At 42.4% G+C, this 19,857-nt stretch overlaps 1 protein-coding gene across 19 annotated transcripts in view; it reads left to right on the top strand.

Moving 5' to 3' along the window:
* The window catches only part of PPFIA2 (PPFI scaffold protein A2), a 588,582-nt gene that overhangs the window by 312,874 nt on the left and 255,851 nt on the right, over positions 1-19,857 (top strand). For all 19 annotated transcript variants that reach the window (XM_077471924.1, XM_077471910.1, XM_077471912.1 and 16 more), the window contains one exon: positions 7,293-7,367. In XM_077471924.1, the coding sequence (XP_077328050.1) occupies positions 7,293-7,367 (75 nt within the window). The remainder of the gene's footprint in view (positions 1-7,292; positions 7,368-19,857) is intronic.

The raw sequence follows: 19,857 nt of genomic DNA on the forward strand, positions 1-19,857 counted from the left end.
GGATGCCTGGCCCTTGACACCGCTGCATGGATGCCGGTCCCCGTCTCAACCGGTTTGGTTGTTTGCCACCCCCCCCCCCTCCCAAACAAAAAAACCCCACCAGCCGCCACTGTTATGGGTCTGCTCAACCTCATTACTTTGAAGACATTACAGCAAGTAATAGGTGCTGTTATATACTGAAACTGTGGTTTGTAGATCATTAAATAACTCCAAATGGCTCCAAAATGGCTCCAATAAATCTATCTTGCTCCCAAAGTGTTTTCAAGATATTTTATCTCCATGCATTCCACCAGAACAAAGGAATTATCACTTTTCTTAGAAATAACTTATCATACCAAAATCATCAAGTCCAAGCAATCACCTTTTTATTACAATTTTTTTTTTTTAAAGTCCTTTCACTGTACAATGTAATTATTGCTTGTGATTTTTGATCTAGCTGTGAATTTCACTGTAAATTAAAGTCTTATATCATTATACCATTGTCTGTTTTGGCATTTATTAGCACTGCTATTAAATGATTAAGCTATATTTCTATGTTCATAAATAAAATGAGCGCAATGTTTGCTTGTTTTCTTGATGCACTTATACAGCACCTGCATTCTGTTGCTATCCAGGATGATCAGGGATTTCTCACATCCCACTTAAGAAGCTTGTGAACTAATTCTTACAATACAAATGAAAAACATTATGTACTAAACCTCTTAGAGAAAATGCTTAGCTTAGTATTGAAAGCAAGGTTTTTTTTTTCTTCTTATCCAAACTGATACATGAATGTAGGGGCAACCTGGGACACTGGGACGCAGTACAGAATGGAAGGAATTGCCCACTGCTGATATGCCACACCCATGTTTTGCTTCAGTGCACAAAAAGTGGGCATGGCATATTTGCCTTGGTTTTAAAGTGGCATGGTTAAATTGAGTCTGTGCCTAATCACAGTACTCACTGTACGCAATAACGTTGTTCTGTCACTAGTCTACACTAAATATTCAGTAACCAGTTGCAAACTCTGGGCGTGCCAGGCACACACAAAAACATGTCGCCATTGTACACAGGGCATGTCTACCCTGTTTCCCCCCAAAGTAAGACCTAGCATGATTGTCGGTGATGGCTGCAATATAAGCCCTACCCCCCAAATAAGCCCTAGTTAAAGTCCTTGATAAACATAATAGTTACTCGGCACAGCCTACCAGTCAGCAGAGTAATTGACTGTTACATTTCTTTGGCAACCATCTAGTCAGCAAGCTCAACAATGTCTTCCACGGGTAAACTTTAGATACTATACATTTTATTGAATAAATGGTCCAAAAGCAAGAGGAATGTGCATAAATAATAATATAAAATTTGAATTTACTGTCTTGAGGCCAGGTAAGAATTGATCTGCTTATTGAGAACTGCACATTGCACATCACTGTCCTAGGAATGATCTGGTGAATTGGGAAGCCATGAAACGTGTTTGATTTTGTCCTGGTGTTTTTGAAGCCATTAACCATACAGAGTAATTATCAAATGTAGATATTAGGAGATGATCTCATCAAGATATAGATATCTATAGATATATGTGCATATCTATCTATATATATATATATATATATATATATATATATATATATAAAATGTTTTTGCATTACTCTGAAATCCAGGTTTTGTGAAGTTTACGCAACATTATGTTTTGATTTTGGATACAAGTGGTATCTGCATGAAAAAAAATACCCTGGGGTCCAGGACATCTTGCGGCAGGCAAGGAAAATCTCGGCCCATTTTAGAAGATCTTACACGGCCATGGCTCGCCTTGCTGACATTCAGCGGCGACACAATCTGCCGGTCAGACGTCTTATTTGCGATTGCCCGATGCGATGGAACTCACCCTTTTATATGCTTGATAGGCTGCTCCAGCAGAAACGTGCAGTTAACGTCTACCTGTACGAACTCTGCGGCAGAACAGGTTCTGGGGAGCTGTTTTTTTTTCACCGCACCAGTGGCTGCTCATGCGCGATGCATGCAGACTTCTGCGACCATTTTAGGAGAACACAAAACTGGTCAGTCGCAGCCATGGTGCCATCAGTGACATGGTACCTTATACCTTCTTTATGGAGCGTGCATTGCGGCGTGTCATTGATCAAGCTGTGGAGGAGCAGGAGCGGGAAGATGAGGAAGTCGCAATGCTGGATGAATTCCCAGGGGGGGCTACTCTATCTGAGACAAGTCAACAACAGGAGTCTGAAGAGGAGTCAGAGGAGGATGGTGCCGGGGCGGATGAGGAGGAGCAAGAAGAGCATGCTTTAAACCTTTCTGGGATCCCTGTTGTGCGTGGATGGGGAGAGGAGAATGAAGAGGACGACATTATCCTGGATGATGAGCAGGAGCCAGGCCACCACACCGCTTCCAGTTTAGTGCAAATGGGGGCCTTCATGCTCCAGTGTTTTAATAGGGAACCCCGTATAAAAAGCATAAGGGTCAAGGACCAGTACTGGGTGGCAACCTACTTAGACCCCCGGTACAAACACAAAATGGCGGAAATGTTACCACCGTCACAGAGGGCTGGCAGAATGGAGCACTTCCAGGCCTTGCTTCGCGAAATGCTGCATTCTGCTTTTGTGTGCGCTGGCAGAGAAGCAATTCCCACTCCCAGAGAAGGAGTTGCGGGTACCAATCCAACACCGCCTGCAAGAAGAGGCCGGTTTGAAGATGTGTTGGTAACTTCGGATATGAGGTCATTCTTTCAGCCGACCCATCGACAGGTGTCATCCGGATCCAGCATCAGGGAACGCCTAGACCGTCAGGTGTCCGACTACATCGGGTTAACGGCCGATGTGGACGCTCTGAGGAGTGATGAACTCCTGGACTACTGGGTGGGAAGGCTTGACCTCTGGCCAGAGCTTGCCCAATTTGCAATTGAACTGTTGGCTTGCCCCTCATCCAGTGTCCTGTCCGAAAGGACGTTTAGCGCAGCAGGGGGGATCGTGACCGATAAGCGTACTCGCCTAGCTCACGATAGTGTTAACTACCTCACATTTCTAAAAAGGAATGAGGCATGGATGAGGCATGGATCTCGGAGGAATTCAACACATGTGACCAGTAGACCATGTATATGTCTATAAACATTTTTTTTAATCGAGCACAGAGACCTTCTTTCTTCATTTGGCTCACTTCCTTGTCCAAAAAAAGCACACCGTACTACCGTCTTTCCCCGAAAGTAAGATATCCCCGAAAATAAGACCTACTTCCAGTTTTGCCTCTCGCTGTAATATAAGGCACCCCCCGATAATAAGGCCTCCCAATAATAAGGCCCCTGAAGCTACCGTGGCGTCTGACTCCTCTGGACCATAGTGATGGGCGCTGCCACGCAGCTCACTGATTGGCCGGAGCTGTTCAGGCAGGTGCGAGGTCTCTTTAAATCAGTGAGCTGCGGCCAGCTCTCTGGATGACGAGTGACATCACCCGTCATAAGAGAGCCCGCCCCGCCGCAAGGACAAGCTGCCACCTTCTTCCGACTGCTGCTCGCTCTGCCCTGATGGAGCCTGGCTGACTCACAATTAGACAGTGAGTGGGTCGCGGGGGGAAGGAGTCGGGCACATTGTGTGGAATCTGGCCGCCACAGACACACAGGGGTAACTTAGGTGGAGGGGAGATGTCTGATAAAGGGGGGGATGTTTGGTGAAGAGGGGGGGGAGACAAAATAATCCACTGGCACAGGGGTGGGGGCTCACTTAAAATGACACAGGATGGATTTGAGGGGGGAGGAGAATCAAAATGGCACAGGAGGATCGGAATGGGGGGAATCAATAAATGTGTACCGTATTCATCTTCATGGAAAAATAAGACATCCCCTGAAAATAAGACCTAGCGCATCTTTGGGAGCAAAAATTAATATAAGACACTGTCTTTCGAGGAAACAGGGTATATGCCTGTACCCTCCTCTTTGAAGAGGTTGAGCGGTGTCATATTTCTACTGGGGCTGCTTATTATGAGGGGCTCCCACCATCCCTGTGCTATGCTGACATCCTCCTGGGGCTGCTTATTATGAGGGGCTCACACCATCCCTGTGCTATGCTGACATCCTCCTGGGGCTGCTTATTATGAGGGGCTCCCACTGTCCCTGTGCTATGCTCATTATTAGGGGCTCCCACCATCCCTGTGCTATTATCATTATGAGGGGCTCCCACCATCCCTGTGCTATGCTCATTATGAGGGGCTCCCACCATCCCTGTGCTATGCTGACTTCCTCCTGGGGCTGCTTACGGTGCAGGTGTCAGTGCTGTATATCATGGTGCTGATGTCAGTACTCTCTATCACGGTGCTGCTGTCAGTGCTGTATATCACGGTGCTGGTGTTAGTGCTTTATGTCACGCTGCTGATGTCAGTGCTCTCTATCACGTGCTGTTGTCAGATGACTCTATCACGGTGCAGGTGTCATTGCTGTATGTCACGCTGCTGATGTCAGTGCTCTCTATCACGGTGCTGCTGTCAGTGCTGTATATCACGGTGCTGGTGTTAGTGCTTTATGTCACGCTGCTGATGTCAGTGCTCTCTATCATGGTGCTGTTGTCAGATGACTCTATCACGGTGCAGGTGTCATTGCTGTATGTCACGCTGCTGATGTCAGTGCTCTCTATCACGGTGCTGGTGTCAGATGACTCTATTACGGTGCAGGTGTCATTGCTGTATGTCACGCTGCTGGTGATCATCTCCTGCACCCTCTTCTTTGCCTACCCTGACCTTCCCTCTCCTCCATTGCCTTCATGTGCTCCACAGTCCTGAATTGTCACAACAATTTCCCATATAAAAAAAGAATGCTTGTAGTTGTCGATCCCAGATTCACCTCATACATGTGTTATGTCATTGGCCATGTGGTGGGACTATGTTTGCACAGCTAGTAATTATTTTGTGGCTGCAAATTTGACCTGTAGGTTTGCAAAGTTCGCCTCCCATTGAAGTCAATGGGGCCCGCCGCAAACGTTCCGGTTCGCAAACTATCGGCCGCGTTCGCGGTCCGCGTTCGCGAAACGTCCCGTCGGAAGTTCGTCCATCACTAATTCCTACATCAAAGCTATTGGCTACTAGCCTGAATGTAGTCCCATCGTAACGAAATTACGTCAGCACGTTCTGAAAGATCGATTTTTCGCCAACTTTGTCCGACCGTGTGTATGCAACAGTTTCGGACAAGATCCGAGGGACAAAATCCGACAGGCAAAATCCGACAGATTTGGTTGTGGAAATCTCCGACCGTGTGTACAGGGGCTTAGACTTTGGTGTGATCATGTGTAGGCAAGTCTGTTTCGACGGAACTCCGTCAGAACTAAAACGAAATGTCCTTCAGAGTTCAGTCTGACGAGAAGTCCGCTCGTGTGTACGCGGCATAAGGCAGTTGCCTTACCATATCTGGATAGAAGGTAGAGGAAGATTTGACATTTAACAGATGATGGGTTTATCAAAGTTATTATCATAGATGTATGGTAAAAAATATGAACATTGTGCTTAAAAATAACTTTTCCTGATTGAAAGATGGAGGCTGTCTTTGCTAATCTTCATTGCTCAAAAAGCTATCTGTGTGGCTGCCATGCAGACCCTTCTACCTCATTTTACTGAGTCACTGACCCAGAACAGATAAAGAGTTCTGACTTTACTCTGACTTGTATATGCTAGGCCAGTGGCCAACAAAGTATTAAAGCAAAAAGAACAGCATAAGATGTCAACTAGGAGACCACCCCCTATGTTTCTTGTAGGAATGTTTGAAAAAATCAAAAAAAAAATACTAATGATCAGTTTGGAGCCCTTATTTTGTGCTACCTTATATATTTTTATCCATGATAGAGTCTCAACTATAGATGCAGTTGACAAAGATTCAGTGCTACAGCAGTTTGTATAGTATTCATCAAAAGAGTGGTGGGATCATCAGATAAATGCAGACTCAGTTTTTATTTCATATTCACACTGCTGTTTGCAAATTAAGGTAAAATAATTTTCTATAAGAATTAAATTATGTTTAAAATGTTCCCTTCTCGTAATACTCATTACTCTTGTTCCTAGACTGTTCTTTGTAAGGCCGCGTACACACGGGCGCACTGTCTGATGGACTTGGTCCGCTGAAACGTGTTTCAGCGGACAATCTGCTCGTGTGTGGGCTTCAGCTGACTTTTTCAGCGGACAGTCTGGTCGACTAAGTCTTTCGGAATTTCCGTAATACAGTCCGTCCAAACTTGGGTTCAGCGGACAGTCCGCTCTTGAGTAGGCAAGTTGGATGGACTAAGTATGGCGCATGCTCAGAAAGGATTTACACGGCCGAAGGTTGCATTGCAGTGTATTGGACGTCGTATTTCTAGTCCCGTCGTACGTGCTGTACACGTCATCGCGCAAGCTTTCAGCGGACTGTCTGTTCATCGTGTGTGGTCAAGTCCGTTCATTCAAAAGTAGGACGGACTGTCTGTCGGATTGTCTGATGAACTTAGTTGGCCAGACAATCCGCCCGTGTGTACGCGGTCTTATCCAACTATATGTTGTACTTTAAAGGTAGAAGACACATATGTGGTTTCTGTAATCTCTTCTCTTTTCTTTTTTTTTTTTCTACCTCAGAAGATGGTAATAGATAGCAGTAGAAGATCAATACCAGTTGAACAGCAGTAGTAGGTTTCTTGTCTCCAGGCAACAGTGGATATTGGTGAAAGAGTAGATCAGATTTGATAAGCTGAAAGGATTTATTATTGCATTTTGATAAAATGACTGCTTTAGCAATCATGTTGGTCTGTCCTAGTTTTTAGGCAAAAAAGGAATACAAGAAATGTTGGAGAAGTGCCATAATGCACATTTCCCAACTCTGCCTCTTGTCTTTTCCTCTTATGTATGCTAACTACACAGTTTTTGATCTCATTGCATGCTTAATTAGTATATATTTAGGCATTGTGGTTTACATTGTTTTTAAAATACTTTGATATTGTAAATGTGGATAAGGTCTTCTGAAATGTCCTGTAATGTATGAATACGTTTAAGGAAGCTATGATTGGCTAGTTTTTTATTTGTTTACTAGTACTTCCATTTCTCATATCCTTTTGGATACTGACCTAGTATACATTTATGCAATGATAAACATGTAAATGTTATGTAAATAAACTGAACAAAATGTATTTTTCGTAGATCTTTTTAATGATTTTTTTTTTTGTACAAAAATGTTTCACTTTAATTACTACAAAAATGTTTCCTGTCTTTGCCTCAGTAAATATATGTACAGCTATAAAATTTAGTATTTTTAAAAGAGCAAGGAAAAAAATTGTTACTGCACATTTTGATTTTTCTTCTAGGTAAGGGAACGGCTGAGGGTTTCTTTAGAAAGAGTCTCTGCACTGGAAGAAGAGCTAGCTGTTGCCAACCAGGAGGTAAAATATAAAATAATTTATCTCCCTTTAAGTCATAGCATGTTGTTTGAAGCTTTAGGTTCTACATCATGTATTTGGAAACCAGGAGCAGATAGCTGAATTATGCCCTGTACACACGTGCGGAATTTCCGTTGGAAAAAATCTTGGATGGTATTTCAGACGGAATTTCGCTCAAGCTTGTCTTGCATGCACACAAGTGTTCTCTGAACTTTTGACCGTCAAGCACGCGGTGACGTACATACTACGATGAGCCGAGAAAATTAAGTTCAATGCTTCAGAGCATGCGTGTAATTGTTTCTGAGCATGCGTATAAATTTTGCATGCCGGAATTGGTACAGAAGATCTAAATTTCTGATCGGAACTTTTTCTGACCAAAAATTAAGAGCCTACTCTCAATCTTTTTCTGTCGGGAATTCCGCCAGCAAAAGTCTGATGGAGCATACACACGGTCAGAATTTCTGACCAAAAGCTCATATTGGACTTTTGCTGGCAGAATTTCCGATTGTGTGTACGGGGCATTTCACTTTCTGCAGACCACTAAACTTAATGGGGCTGATTTACTAAGAAGAATGTGCTGCGCCAATTCATACATTAATTGGTGCGCTGTAAAAGTCATTAACCGAACTGTGGCTATTGACATGCATCACAGTTGAACTTAGGAATGTGTCTTTGCAAAGTTAAACTAAATGAAATTCTTTCTTATTTTTTGCTTCTTGTCAGTTTTTAGGAGGTGTCTGCACCCCTGATAGGGTGAAGACACCTCCCAAATTTTGCCACTTTCTCCTTCAAATGTATTCACTTCCTGTTACAAAACAGGAAGTGTTTGACATTGGTCAATCTAAATTGTTATCCCAATCTGTAAATTGCACTCTAGCATTTTGCTGTGTACACCCCAAATGATTAGGTATCTTGGACTTTGGAGTTTATTTACTAAAGGCAAATCCACTTTGCACTACAAGTGCACCTGGAAGTGCAGTTGGTGGAGATCTGAGGGAGACATGCAAGGAAAATAAAAAAACAGCCTCTCTGCTTCTACATGATTGGATGATAAAATCACCAATGCTTCCTCTCTAATTTACAGCAAGTACACTTGTATTGCAGAGTGGATTTGCCTTTAATAAACCCCAAAGTACCTAATAATATGGGGTGTACACAACAAAGTGCTAGAGTGCATTTTGCCTAATGGGGACACTAAGTGTCCCCAGGGAGAGACATTGGGAGGGTTTTACCCTCACTTCCTGTTTGGCTATGTGATAGGAAGTGAAATTTCAGAAAAGAGACACAAAGCCCAACCTAAAAAAGACAAGCAGGGGTTCTAAAACTCACTTGGTTTCCCTTAAATGCCCACAATTAGAATAGGAAATTTTCTTTAGCTAGATTTTAGCCCAGTGCTCTAAATCAGTGCTTCTCAAACCTGTCCCCAAACACCCCTAACAGGCAATGTTTGCAGGTTTTCCTTCATCTTGCACAGGTGCTTTAAATCACAGTCAATGGCTTGGTATTTTGGCCAGCTATTTTAGCTAAGATAAATTCCCAAAACATGTCCTTTCAGGGGTACTTGAGGACTGAGGCTGAGAACCACTGCGCTAAAATTGAAAATTGAATACTTACCTCTCTGTAATTTTCCTTTCCTGTGCCTATCCATGGCAGCATAAGCACAATCAATGCGTATCCTGCCATGAAGGCACCAGGAAATGATCTTTTAGACAAATCACACCCTTTGCAGGTGGTTTTAAACCCCCCCCTGCTAGCGGCCGAAAAGGGGTTAAATCCACCCGCAAAATGCCGCAGCGGAAGCGTTTTGCTGGTGGTATGATAGCGCTGCCCCAATGATTTCAATGGGGAGGAGCAGTAGAGGAGCGGTGAGTTCACCACTCCTTCACAGGTCCAAAGAAGCTGCTGGCAGGACTTTTTCTGATGCCCTGCCAGCGCACCGCTCCAGTGTGAAAGCCCTCAAGCAAAATCTAGCCCTAGGAATGCATTAGAAGAGAAAGGTTAAATGCCCTTTTAGGAGGAGCTAGAGGAGCAAGAGTATGTTTACATAATTTTAACACATTTTTAACAAGGTGCATGTCATATGTTGGCAACGTAACATGCTAACATGACCTGTGTGCAAATCTCCATTAAAAAAATACATGAGGTGAACCAGCATAAAAAAAAAATTGTCAAGTTTAGAGGTGCGTCCGTTCAACCCACGCAATTGCATGTACGTTGCTTAACATTTACTAAGATTTTGTCCATGCAGTAAAAAAACGAATTTGAACGAGTGCAAGAGCCGCTTGCGCATGCGCACTGCTTACATTGAGTTCACACAGTTCTAAATGTACTTGCAGGCACAGCAGGCCTTTTCTGAAAAAGTTACTTTCTCATTCTATTTTGGGCATATTTGTTACTTGGGCAGTTGTTACTAAACTTCCCACGTCACCCCATAATATTGGCACCTCCATCTTCTGTCAATATTGATTTGGAGATGCCGTGTGCCATGTCCATAGCGGCGCACAGATCGCCTTCTCCCGTGCGCCGAGATCGCTATAGTAAATGGGGCCTCTACTGATGGCGCATGGCCTTTGTAAATCCCCCCCCCAATGCATTGGAACCTATTGTCAGAGAATACTCTGCCTTGAGACTCCTTCTTATTTAGCTTATACCACAAGGAATGTAGCTGTAAAGCCAGGTAATAGTTCTACTGTTCATCCATCACCATCTTTATGAGCAGAGGTAATTCTCACTTGTCAGTCAGCATTAATCATCCTGCTTCACATACAGTTTGACATGAAAATCTGTCTTTGTCTCCCATTCCTAGCATTACATTAAAAGACACACGCACAGGAACAGCTTACTACTAAAGATCCGAATTTAAAAATATTTCACTAAAAGATATTTCAGGTTCTACACACAATCAAAGGATATAAATAACTATGACTTCATATGATTGCATGTTATTGATGTAAACTAAAAAAGTAATTTGGGCTACTTGGTAAAACCATACACCTAGATCAGATTCTGGAGTAACTTTGTAGGTAATTCTAAATAGTCTATTTATTTAAATCTGTTATGCCTTTTGTTTTTCTGTCCTAAAGAAATATATACAGTGGGGACAGAAAGTATTCAGACCCCCTTACATTTTTCACTCTTTGTTATATTGCAGCCATTTGCTAAAATCATTTACGTTAATGAGGACGTTTTTTTCCTCATTAATGTACACACAGCACCCCAACTTGACAGAAAAACACAGAATTGTTGACTTTTTTGCAGATTTATTAAAAAGTAAAAACTGAAATATCACACGGTCCTAAGTATTCAGACCCTTTGCTGTGACACTCATATATTTAACTCAGGTGCTGTCCATTTCTTCTGATCATCCTTGAGATGGTTCTACACCTTCATTTGAGTCCAGCTGTGTTTGATTATACTGATTGGACTTGATTAGCAAAGCCACACAACTGTCTATATAAGACCTTACAGCTCACAGTGCATGTCAGAGCAAATGAAAATCATTAGGACAATGGAACTGTCCGAAGAGCTCAGAGACAGAATTGTGGCAAGGCACAGATCTAGCCAAGGTTACCAAAACATTTCTGCTGCACGTAAGGTTCCTAAGAGCACAGTGGTCTCCATAATCCTTAAATGGAAGACGTTTGGGATGACAGAACCCTTCCTAGAGCTGGCAGTCCAGCCAAACCGAGCTATTGGTGAGAGAGGTAAAGAAGAACCCAAAGAACACTGTCGCTGAGCTTCAGAGATGCAGTCAGGAGATGGGAGAAAGTTGTAGAAAGTCAACCATCACTGCAGCCCTCCACCAGTTGGGGCTTTATGGCAGAGTGGCCTGACGGAAGCTTCTCCTTGCAAGACACATGAAAGCCTGCATGGAGTTTGCTAAAAAAAAACACTTGAAGGACTCCAAGATGGTCATAACTAAGATTCTTTGGTCTGATGAGACCAAGATAGAACTTTTTGGCCTTAATTCTAAGCGGTATGTGTGTAGAAAACCAGGCACTGCTCATCACCTGTCCAATACAGTCCCAACAGTGAAGCATGATGGTGGCAGCATCATACTGTGGGGGTGTTTTTCAGCTGCAGGGAAAGGATGACTGGTTGCAATCGAGGGAAAGATGAATGCGACCAAGTACAGGGATATCCTGGACGAAAACCTTCTCCATGTTAGGAACCATGAAACAGACTGAGACAGAAGTACAATCAAATCACACTTGTTTATTAATAATAAAAATAATAAGGTAAATAGAAAAAAGCATAGTCAAGCATAGCCAGAGTCCAGTAGCCAGAACGGGTAGTCAGCCAGTCCAAAGTTCACGAACCAGATCGGGTAGTCAGCCAGTCCAGAAGTCAGGGATCCAAGGAGAGCAACTACAAGCAGGATAAGAAGCCAGGAGGGATGTCAGCAAGCCAGTCTTGAAACAAAAAGCAGGAGATGGTTCCCTGTGATGTGACCAATGTGAAGGCAATGGAGAAATGAGCTCGAAGGCTTTAAATAGGCAGGTCAGACGAGCATCATCGGGAACAGCTGGTAACTGTGGAGAGAGATGAGAGCTGGCAATTAGCCGACAGCTGAGCGGCCAGCCCAGAGGAGGAAGGGCTAAGCCAGCTCTGACACTCCAGAGTGCTCAGGACCTCAGACTGGGCCGAAGGTTTGCCTTCCAACAAGACAATGACCCTAAGCACACAGCTAAAATAATGAAGGAGTGGCTTCACAACAACTTCGTGACTGTTCTTGAAGAGCCCTGACTTAAACCCAATTGAGCATCTCTGGAAAGACCTAAAAATGGCTGCCCAGCAACGTTTATCATCCAACCTGACAGAACTGGAGAGGATCTGCAAGGAGGAATGGCAGAGGATCCCCAAATCCAGGTGTGAAAAACTTGTTACATCTTTCACAAAAAGACCCATGGCTGTATTAGATCAAAAGGGTGCTTCTAAATACTGAGCAAAGGGTCTGAATACTTCGGACCATGTGATATTTCAGTTTTTCTTTTTTAATAAATCTGCAAAAATTTCAACAATTCTGTGTTTTTCTGTCAATATGGGGTGCTGTGTGTACATTAATGAGGAAAAAAACCAACTTAAATGATTTTAGCAAATGGCTGCAATATAACAAAGTGAAATATTTAAGGGGGTCTGAATAGTTTCCGTCCCCACAGTAAATGTTAAACTATGTTGAAACACTTGAACAGAATAACAGCCTGTGTTGATAGGCTTTTCTTTGCGTCAGACAGAAGAAATTCTATTGTCAGGAGTTTTTATATAGTGAAATTAACAATTCAGAGAGTTGCTTTCTGTTCCCTTTCAAAAAAGCAATCATTAAAACACCATCTTTTTCTCTAAAACCCAAAACAAAATATCTATCTATATATAAACACACACACATAGTCTAATGCCGTTTTTCAGTATTTCTAGTTTTGTACATTGATTAGTAATAAAGAAACTAAAAAAGACATTAAAGTGCTTGTAAAGTCTCAGATTGTTCACCTTATGCATTAAAGTGAAAAACCTTCTGTGCTGCAGCTACCCCCCAGAGCCCACCCCTATGTCTTACCTGAGCCTGTTTGTTCCAGTGACGAGCACAAACCCAAAAGCTCCAGCCACTCTTTCTGACCTTATTGGATAGATTGATAGCAGCAGGAGCCATTGGTTCTTAGCTATTAGGAACTCATGATGCATCTCCTCTCCTCGCAGAACAGGGATTTGTGTGTTTACACACACACACGTTCCTGTTTTGCCTCTCCTGCCTGCGATCACTTGTGGCCGGTGGTCATAGCAACCACTGGTCACTAGCATCGGCACCCCCGCAGTGCAGTCCGTGCGCGCGCACGCATGTGCTATTCCGCTTAAAGGAGCCGACGTACAGCTACGACGGTTCGCTGGATCGGGCTGACCTGCCGCAGTATAATGACAGTGGCTGGTCGGCAAGTGCTTAATGTATTTAAAATTGGAATCATGACTGAATAGACAGTGGCTTCAAATAACAATAAACAACTGGGCAGACAAAGGCTTAAAATGGTTGTAAAGGTTTAAGGTTTTTTTACCTTCATGCAATCACCAAAAAAGCGTAAAAAGTAAATAATAAGTCCTTTATTAAAAAATCGAAATTGTTGAATGAGTAGGGGGGGTCTTGTTAAAGGGGGTTTCCATATTCTGATAAGTCCCCTGCCTGCAGAGCCCCACAGCCACTGGCCAGGATGGGGAAGAGGCACTTGTCCCCACCAACATGGGAACAAGGTGCTTTGGAAAGGGGGCAGACCCTGTCCTCATCCGAAAGCACCCCCCATGTTGGGGACATGCTGAGCTGCATGCTTGGGTAAGGGTCTGGTATGGATTTGGGGGGACTCCACTGAATTTTTTAAAAAATAGTGTGGGGTTCCCCCTAAAATCCATACCAGACCTAAAGGGCAGGGGGGTGCTCACTCTCGAGTGTTAACACAGCCATGTTCCTGTGAATGGGCATTGTCCATTCACACAGAGCGCAGCTCTGCCCCGCCCCCACTCTCTCCTCATTGGCTCACTGGTTGTGATTGATAGCAGTAGGAGCTAATGGTGCCCTTTGATGTGTGAGCCAATGAGGAGAGAGAGACCCAGGAGAGCCGATGCTCTCATGCACATCACTGGATTGGGGTGGGGCTCAGGTAAGAATTGGGGGGGCTGAGAGGGGGAGCTGCACCCAGAAGGTTTTCTACTTTAATGCAGGGAATGCATTAAGGTAAAAAAATGTTCTGCCTTTAAAACCACTATAAATGTATAATACTTATTTTTCATAAGGAAGGTCAATGCAGATAGCTCTGCAGAGTGGAATATATATACAAAAAAACTGGGCAGACAGCATTAAGCAGCATAACTCAAATGCCCATGCAGGCAACCTGGTGAATTCCCAGCAAACCACGGGATCAATACAGTTTAAGAGATGGTTGCAGCATAAAGAGCTGTTATTGCTCATGCAAAAATGACAGCATTCTCAAGCTTGAAAATAGGCAGGAATGCCTGAAACATTTGTACATGCTGTCATTTTTGTGTGAGCAATAAAAGCTCTTTATTCTACAACCCTTTCTTCATGTATTATGTATATAAAGTAAAACACAAATATCTTTCTTCAACAAACAGTGCTTAGTCCTGCTGTAAGCAAGGCCAAAACAAATGGCTCACCTCCAGTATACCTGTCCCACACTGGGTTTACAGCTTGTCTGTTTTGGGGTACAAGGAATGTGCTAAGCAAAACAAGTCTCAGTTGCCAGACAGCTCACACAATCTCACAGCATTGGACTACTCCACAATACCTCATAGACATGTTCTGACTTTTTCCTGCTGCTTTTCAAGCCTCCCTTTTAGGTGTATTAACCCCTTTGGGACCAAAGTCCCTATAATCAGGGTTTGGAGGCTTTCTTATCCAAAGTATCTCCAAGCCTTACGAATTTCAGGTTCTTTTTTTTTTAAAGATATTTTTATTGGGTTTAAAGACAAACCAACATACAAAAAAAAACTTTGATTGTTCATTGGTATATATAAACAAGCAATGCATTCTTTTAGTCAATAAACAAATATCAATTCACCTATCTCATGTAATTATTAATTGCATAAGATAGGAATTCACCATACTGTCAGTGTGAACTTTATATATCAACAGTGGAGATTGGCACATTGAAGAACGTGGCACGACCAAGAAATTACATTATAACTTATTCACTCTGGGGTAAGGGTCAGAGGGCTAGCTTTTCATCTACCCCAATTTTGTGGAATGTCTTATTAAGTTTGTATAGTAGTATAGATTTGTTTATTAACTTTAACAAAAGGGATTTTCGAGGGGTCTGTGTTCCCTTCCAAGACAGCAAGATAGACTTTTTAACATGCAAATACAGAATGTGGAGTAGTCTCTTAGCATGTGATGGTATGTGCAAGTCACCAAAGATGCCTAGAAGGCAGTTCTTGGGATGGACAATGTTTGGGAGACCCACTGCCGAGGAAATGAAAGAACCTACATCTGCCCAGTAGTCTTGAACCACTGGATAGGGCCAGAAACAGTGTAGGAAATCATCAGTTTGGCCACAGCCTTGGAAGCACTCAGCCGAAGGAGATAGCCCCATTTTATGTAATCTAGCTGGAATAAGGTGAGAGTGGTGAAAGATTTTGAGGTGTATAATTTAAGCCCTGGATGAGATAACTGAGGTCTTGTACATATGACTAAATTCCGACCAGTCATCATCCGTGAGGGAGATGTCCATAGAGTTCCATTTCGTCTGAACCATACAGAATCTAGGTTTCAAGTCAGTCGTGAGGGCAGCATAGTAAGTGGAGATGAGTTTAGTGGGATCAGGGTGTCTTAGCAGTTTCTTCAGTGGGGGTATAGTTATAGGGTCATCTAATGAGCAAAACTGGGCACGAACAGCATGTCGGAGCTGATAATAATAGAACAGGTAAGAGCATGGTAGGTCAAAGTCAATGCGTAGTTGATAGAAAGATTTAAAACCCTGTGCATTGTATTAGTGACATAGGTATTTAACCCCTTTATAGTATACCAGTGATTGGGATCGAGTAGGAAATACAGTTCCTGCAAATTGAGATTGAACCACACATGGTTATTGGGGGAGGTCGAACAAGAATGTTTGGATATCTTCTAAACAATTGAACGAAATAATGAAAAAGAAGTAGCCAATATGGATGTGTTGGAACGAGCTGGAACCCAGCCTCTATAGACAATGTTATGGAGGGTCTCTAGGGAAGAGACAATGGCTCCTTTGGTAGTAGTACATGCAATCATGGATATGGACCAGTTGAGATGCTAGATAATATAGATAAAAGGAAATGCCAAACCTGCCAGATGTGTTGGCAACCTTTAGCTTTTCAAGTGCCACCCAGGGGGGTTCGCCATTCCATAAGAATGCCATGCAGATTGTGTCTATACACTTAAAAATGTATTTAGGGATTTTGCAAGGGGAGTTAGCCAGAACATAGAATAACTTAAGTAGTTATACCTTTTTAAGGGTGTTGGCCCTGCCCATGAGATCTAGAGGCAAATCCATCCATTGCTTGGTTTGTTCTTGTAGCTGAGTTATTAAGGGACCTAGGTTATTAGCAATGTAGGAAGATAGAAGTTTCTGTACCACAACACTGAGAAACCTAAAGGAGGACACAACCTGCAGTCTGGAGTCCTGGTGAATCTGGGGGATTGCAGCAGGATTCAAAGGAAAAAGATTGGACTTATCCCAAATCACACAGAAGCCAGAGTAGTCCCCAAAGGTGTTAATTTCCGAAAGCAAAGTGTGAAGTGACCCATTAGTATCAGTCAGGTTTACCAGGGTGTCATCTGCGTACATCAAGATTCATTCTTCTATGGTGGCAATAGGGAGACCCTTAATTAAGGGGGAGAAGCAGATGCATACAGCAAGAGGCTCCATAGCTAGAGCAAATAGGAGGGGTGAAAACGGACACCCCTGCCTTGTGCCCCTAGTAATTGGGAATGAATCAGTAACATGTGAGTTAACGCAGATACGGGCCACTGGAGAGGTATAACGGAATCTTATTCATGCTATAATATGGGGGCCAAAGCCTTCGGCTCCTTAAAGAGAACTTATGAATCCAGTGAGTACTCAAATCAGTCCTCTCCTGTTCACCAGGCTACCCCGGAAACACTCACCTTGCATGGGTGAGAACCACTGAGTGCTAAAAATGTCCCTCAAACTCTTCCTGAAAGGGATGACAACCCTTTTCAAAGGATACAATAGCCTTTTACCAATAAAAACAACCTAATAAAGAAAGCACACTAGGCAACATGTTAGTGATTACTTGTAAGAGTTCAGTCCTCACTATAGTGTATTATATGCATTTGTTGCATGCTGTAACTGCATTAAGATTAAAGCTAAAGATGAATGAAAAGCATTTTGAGTCACTGACTAAGCTTACAGTGACTTGAAAAAGTATTCATACCTCTTGAAGTTTTCCACATTTTGTCATGTTACAACCAAAAACGTAAATGTATTTTATTGGGATTTTATTTTTGATAGACCAACACAAAAGTGGCACATAATTGTGAAGTTGAAGGAAAATGATAAATGGTTTTGTTTTTGTTTTTACAAATAAATATCTGAAAAGTGTGGTGTGCATTTGTATTCAACCTTCTTTACTCTAATACCCCTAACTAAAATCTAGTGAAACCAGTTGCCTTCAGAAGTCACCTAATTCATAAATACTCCATCTGTGTGTAATTTAATCACAGTAGAAAAATACAGCTGTCCTGAGAAGCCCTCCGTGGTTTGTTAGAAAATCCTAGTGAAAAAACAGCATCATGAAGGCCAATGAACACACCAGACAGGCCAGGGATAAAGTTGTGGAAACGTTTAAAGCAGAGTTAGGTTATAAAAAAAATCTCAAGCTTTGAACATCTCACGGAGCACTGTTTAATCCTCCAATGAAAAGAGTATGGCACAATTGCTAACCTACCAAGACATGGCCATTCACCTAAACTGACAGGAGAGCATTAATCATTAACAGCCAGGAGGCCTATGGTAACTCTGGAGACGCTGCAGAGAGCCACAGCTCAGGTGGGAGAATCTGATCACAGGACAACTATTAGTCGCGCACTCGACAAATCTGGCCTTTATGGAAGAGTGGCAAGAAAAAAGCCATTATTGAAAGAACACCATAAGAAGTCTCATTTGCAGCTTTCGAGAAGCCATGTGGGGTACACAGAAAACATGTGGAAGGAGGTGCTCTGGTCAGATGAGACCAAAATTGAACTTTTTGGCCTAAAAGCAAAATGCTTTGTGTGATGGAAAACGAACACTGCACATCACTCTGAACACACCATCCCCATCATGAAACATGGTGATACCAGTATTTTCTTCAGCAAGGACAGGAAAGCTGGTCAGAGTTGATGGGAAGATGGATGAAGCCAAATGCAGGGCAATCTTAGAAGAAAACTTGTTAGAGTCTGCAAAAGATTTGAGACCGGGGCAGAGTTTCACCTTCCAGCAGGACAACAATCATAAACATACAGCTAGGGCTACAATGGAAGGGTTTAAATCAAAGCATATTCATGTGTTAGAATGACCCAGTCAAAATTCAGACCTAAATCCAATTGAGAATCCGTGGCAAGACTTGAAAATTGCTGTTCACAGACACTCTCCATCCAATCTGACAGAGCTTGAGCTATTTTGTAAAGTAGAATGGGCAAAAATGAAGCTCTCTAGATGTGCAAATCTGGTAGAGACATCCCCAAAAAGACTTGTAGCTGTAATTGCAGCGAAAGATGGTTCTACAAAGTATTAGTATAGGAGGTCTGAATACAAATGCACGCCACACTTTTTAGATATTTATTTGTAAAAAAAATGAAAACCATTTATCATTTTCCTTCCACTTCACAATTATGTGCTACTTTGTGTTGGTCTATCACATAAAATCCCAGTAAAATACATTTACATTTTTGGTTGTAACCTGACAAAATGTAGAAACTTTTAAGGATATGAATACTTTTTTAAAGCACTGTATATATTGTTATAGGCTGAATTTACCCAACTGGTTTCTTCAACAAGAGTGAGACAATTGTGACAGAGGCATTAAGGATTGGAGTGATGCCAGCGTAGATAATAGGGTCAATGAATGGGGAATACTGTACTCAAGACAGGAGTTCAGCAGTAAGGCATTGCAGGCAACTGTCACAAGATTTAACATAGGTCTTCAAAAGCATTTACGGCTCTGCCCTTATTATGTAGATTTCCTCTGCTTTCTTATCCAGGAGACTGGTAGCAGACCTGTCAAAAAAAAGAAAAATCTCACAGACAGCATTTGAAACATTCTAACTTTTCCATTAAATTGAGAATTTTCATAAAAAGGTTTAGTTTAAACAAAATCTTTCCTAGGTGAGATGAGGGCCACCATTGCTACTTATAATTTTTTAATAATACTAGTTTCCTGCCTGTCGTGTTTGTCCTTCTGCTTCAATACAGTGCTACCTTGGTTCACAAACGTAATTTGTTCCACCACTCTGGTCCCTAACCGAATTGGCCGCAAACTGAGGCAAATTTTCCCATAGAGTTCAATGTAAATCAGGTTAATCCATTCTGAACTTTCTTATTTTTGAACCACAAAAATATGAAACAAAGTACAGTAGAGTACAGTATGAGAACGCTAACACATTCTTATCACCTGCATTACTGCTCTGCACTTTTGTTTCAACAACATGCTTGCTCTGAATTTTCTTTGGAGCCATACTGGATGTCCAGCACAGTACAATATATGATAAAAAGTACACAAAAACCTTTACTGTGCACAAGGATGTACAGTATGTGCTAAAAAGCAGTCCAAATAGCTTCTCAATACTGTGTCTTTATAGTACACGTTCAGTGTCTCTCTGTGACTGTGATCTCACCTACAGGAAGTCGCAACCACGTATCAGAGCAGGGAAGATGGCCGCAGCTCATGTTTGTGAACTTAAAGAGGAAGTAAACCCCTTCAAACCACTTTGACTTACAGGTAAGCCTAGATTAAGGCT

This window comes from Lithobates pipiens, unplaced genomic scaffold (assembly GCF_037356315.1).
Source record: "Lithobates pipiens isolate NorthernLeopardFrog02 unplaced genomic scaffold, aLitPip1_a1.2 Scaffold_8, whole genome shotgun sequence".
In the NCBI taxonomy this organism is placed as follows: domain Eukaryota; kingdom Metazoa; phylum Chordata; class Amphibia; order Anura; family Ranidae; genus Lithobates; species Lithobates pipiens.